Source organism: Frankliniella occidentalis, unplaced genomic scaffold, assembly GCF_000697945.3.
Source record: "Frankliniella occidentalis isolate FOCC.00 unplaced genomic scaffold, Focc_3.1 Scaffold229, whole genome shotgun sequence".
Classification (NCBI taxonomy): Eukaryota; Metazoa; Arthropoda; class Insecta; order Thysanoptera; family Thripidae; genus Frankliniella; species Frankliniella occidentalis.
The window spans coordinates 345171-348167 of record NW_026267355.1 but is presented as its reverse complement, the minus strand read 5'-3'; the positions used below and the strand labels follow the sequence as shown (position 1 = coordinate 348167).

At 43.0% G+C, this 2997-nt stretch overlaps 1 protein-coding gene across 1 annotated transcript in view; it reads right to left on the bottom strand.

Moving 5' to 3' along the window:
* Positions 1-2619, bottom strand: part of LOC113212378 (tRNA dimethylallyltransferase) — a gene marked incomplete in the record, with an annotated part of 168624 nt that extends 166005 nt beyond the window's left edge. Inside the window, 1 exon segment of the mRNA XM_052272900.1 lies at positions 2304-2619. Coding sequence (XP_052128860.1) covers positions 2304-2477 — 174 coding nt within the window.
* Between the last annotated feature and the right edge of the window lie 378 nt (positions 2620-2997).

The following is a 2997-nucleotide window of genomic DNA, read 5'->3' as shown; positions in this document are numbered from 1 at the left end:
TAGAAATAATTTTTTCAAACTGATTTTCAGTTGTTCGTTTCGTCGTAAACTTAGATTTATTTATTTTTAATCTACAGCTATTGCGATTTAAAAGTTAAATTGCGACGAGACGTTGACTCGTCCAACGCAACCCGGCCGCGAGCCACGTGGTATTCCGTCTGGGACGGCCCGCGGACACCGCCGGGGGTATCTCTTTGACCCACACCCACGGTCAAGGCCACACGTGCCCAAACCGTTTTTGGAGCGGTTTGGCCACTGAGGCAGTGGTTGCCAACGAGGGTGACGGTGGCGCCGACACGGAGAAGACACTACTGGTCAGGTGACAAAAGCGCCCGAAAGAGACTCCGTGACACTGTCACTGCCAGAAACACAAGTGAAAGGGGGAAGCCTGCTCTGTGACTTTTTGGACACTTTTTGACCTTCCCCCTTCGTGGACTGCCTATCCTAACCGTCCTCATGTGTTCGGGATATGGTGTACAATTTGCAATGGGCCTACCTCCCCCCCCCCTCCCCTGAATCACGTACCGGGTGATTCAGAAAAGACGCAGGTGCGAGCTGGTTTGCCTACGCGCTCTGTCCGTGAGGCGCCATAGCCCGTTGGGTAGGCAAACCTACCCAAATCTTCTCTGAGTCACCCGGTATAGTATTGGTATGACCCGACCCCTCTGCAGAGGGTGGACAATACGAGGTGACTACTACTACTGAGCGGCCGCGCGAGCGCCTGGTGGTTAGGCAGACCACCATGCAGCACGACGAGTCCATCTCCCTCCTGCCCTGCGCCACTCTGAACTCAGCTTCTTCATTAAGCGTCAAACATAATTTTCATGTTAAGTATATAGTTGGGTAAACTTGCAAAGGGTAACCACCTCTCCCCTTACTGTGAGTACGATTTCGAGGGAAAACCCTGTGCGATCGTATGTTGCTCGGCCTGCCAGGCTCGACTAGGCTGTTTCATCTCTATCAGTAGTCCTTGGCACTCTCCGTCATATCGAGGCTAAACAACTGGCGCCAGCGCAGATAGCAGAGCGAGTATCAGGCAGTCTTCCGGATCCATACTCAAATGGGGCAGGCATGCAATCAACCCACTTGTATGTCAGAAGTACTGACAAGTCATTCTCATGTCGTTCTACCGGCTAAAAATTTACTTCGCCAATTTCTGCATAACAATGTGCACAAACACAACTTTTTTTAAAAAAGAAGAAAATCAATCAATCAAAGATAAAAACGGAGAGGAGCAATTATAGCAACAACTCTTTCAGTTCACTACTAGCTAAAGAATCTGGGCCAACATTGATGAGGCTCTTCCCCCACCTTTCACCCCTTATCTACCATGGACGACCCGGTAGTGGATTAACATTGCGTGGCATGATTTCTCCCCTACTCAAAAAGAAACTGATTATGTAAGAAAAGTGGGGCATCAATACTATCTTGGCACGTGGTACGATATCACGATGCACTGAGAGACATGCATTGTCATCAAAATCATTAGTTCAAAGTATAAGAGTATTAAGCAAACTCATGCTCATATATATACTCGTATGTTTTAACCTCACTAAATACCATATATTAAAAAACTTATAGAACACAGCAAACACTGAACTTTATAAGCATTGATGTAATTTTTATTATTGGACTACCCTAGAGACAAAAGTAACAACTACAAGTTAAATTTTATTTGGTATAAAATGTGTAGTACTTTTCCATTTTCACTAAGAGTTAAACTTTGTTGAGTTTTGAGAGGGGATAAACTACGGTTGCTGACATCATCATAATCATCGATAAACTTAGCTACTGTCATCACTACAGAATTTGCGACCAAATATCAATGCTAAGAAAATGCTATGGAGAGCATCGCCAATACGATACTTAATAATTCTTATCTTACAATAACACTCACAAGAAATATATTGTCAGAAGCAATTGAGATTACTCAGACAAGGAAACGTAATCACCCCAACACAACAGACTTTAACAGTAACTATACTCAAAAATAAGATTTTAGTAAAGTCCTTCTGCTCATCATTCATTCTCTTGTTTACCTCATGGTACAACCTCCTTTGTTTACACCCACATGGTACCTTAAACATTAATTGACAGCGCCTCACGGACACCGATAACGTTATTTTAAGATATTAGCATGCGATAAAAGCACGTTTCTGACAAATTAGATGATTGATAACGCTTCTCCCGGGACGAAATCTATCGAAATGTGACTGAATTATTACCTCACAACCCCACCACATTGTCCAGGTTCTAGGTTACATCCATCCCTTTGAACTCTACAAGACACAACAGACACTGACCTGCATGGAATCGGCATTTATAATTTCTCCACCAAACTTCTTCGCTAATTCCACTGATAGTTTAGTTTTTCCAGTCCCTGTAGCACCAACAACAACAATTAAAGGAACTCGCGACAACATTTCTGTGTTTAGCGCGGCGGCCATATTTACATTATGAAGGTTCATTTTAGCCATCGCGAAATAGTATAAAAGAAGTTTCGAAGTCAACTGATATGAAGCTCGACTTTCGCGTTCAATCACTGAAACTCAATTAATGCATTGCAAATGTTCTGGCAGTACTCAGTGAATTAAAACTCGTGATAAAAACTAGCGCGTTGCGAGGTTACGTTCTTAGAGTTGGTACAGCCGCAAAGTATGGCTATGAAAAATCTATGGTTGTATGAGAAATTCCGTGGAACTTTCCCTTGCTGTCACTACACTGGGTTGGCGGCAAATTTTGAATTGAACGAATGAATCTCACACCATTTATTTGATATGCCTCCGGCTCGTTCCTTGTCCGCGCCTTTCAGAATATCTACGGGACATCGACTAGTGTGAATCTCTTTCCCTCATTCAGAGTAGGTTACTTTAGAATAGTTTTAAGTTCGAGGTAAAGTACAAAAGTTACAAACGTTTTAATTTGCGTAATTTTGATATAGTCACATGACAGTTGACGATCAAACTGGCCACCTTCACAAAAAGATCTCCAATCACA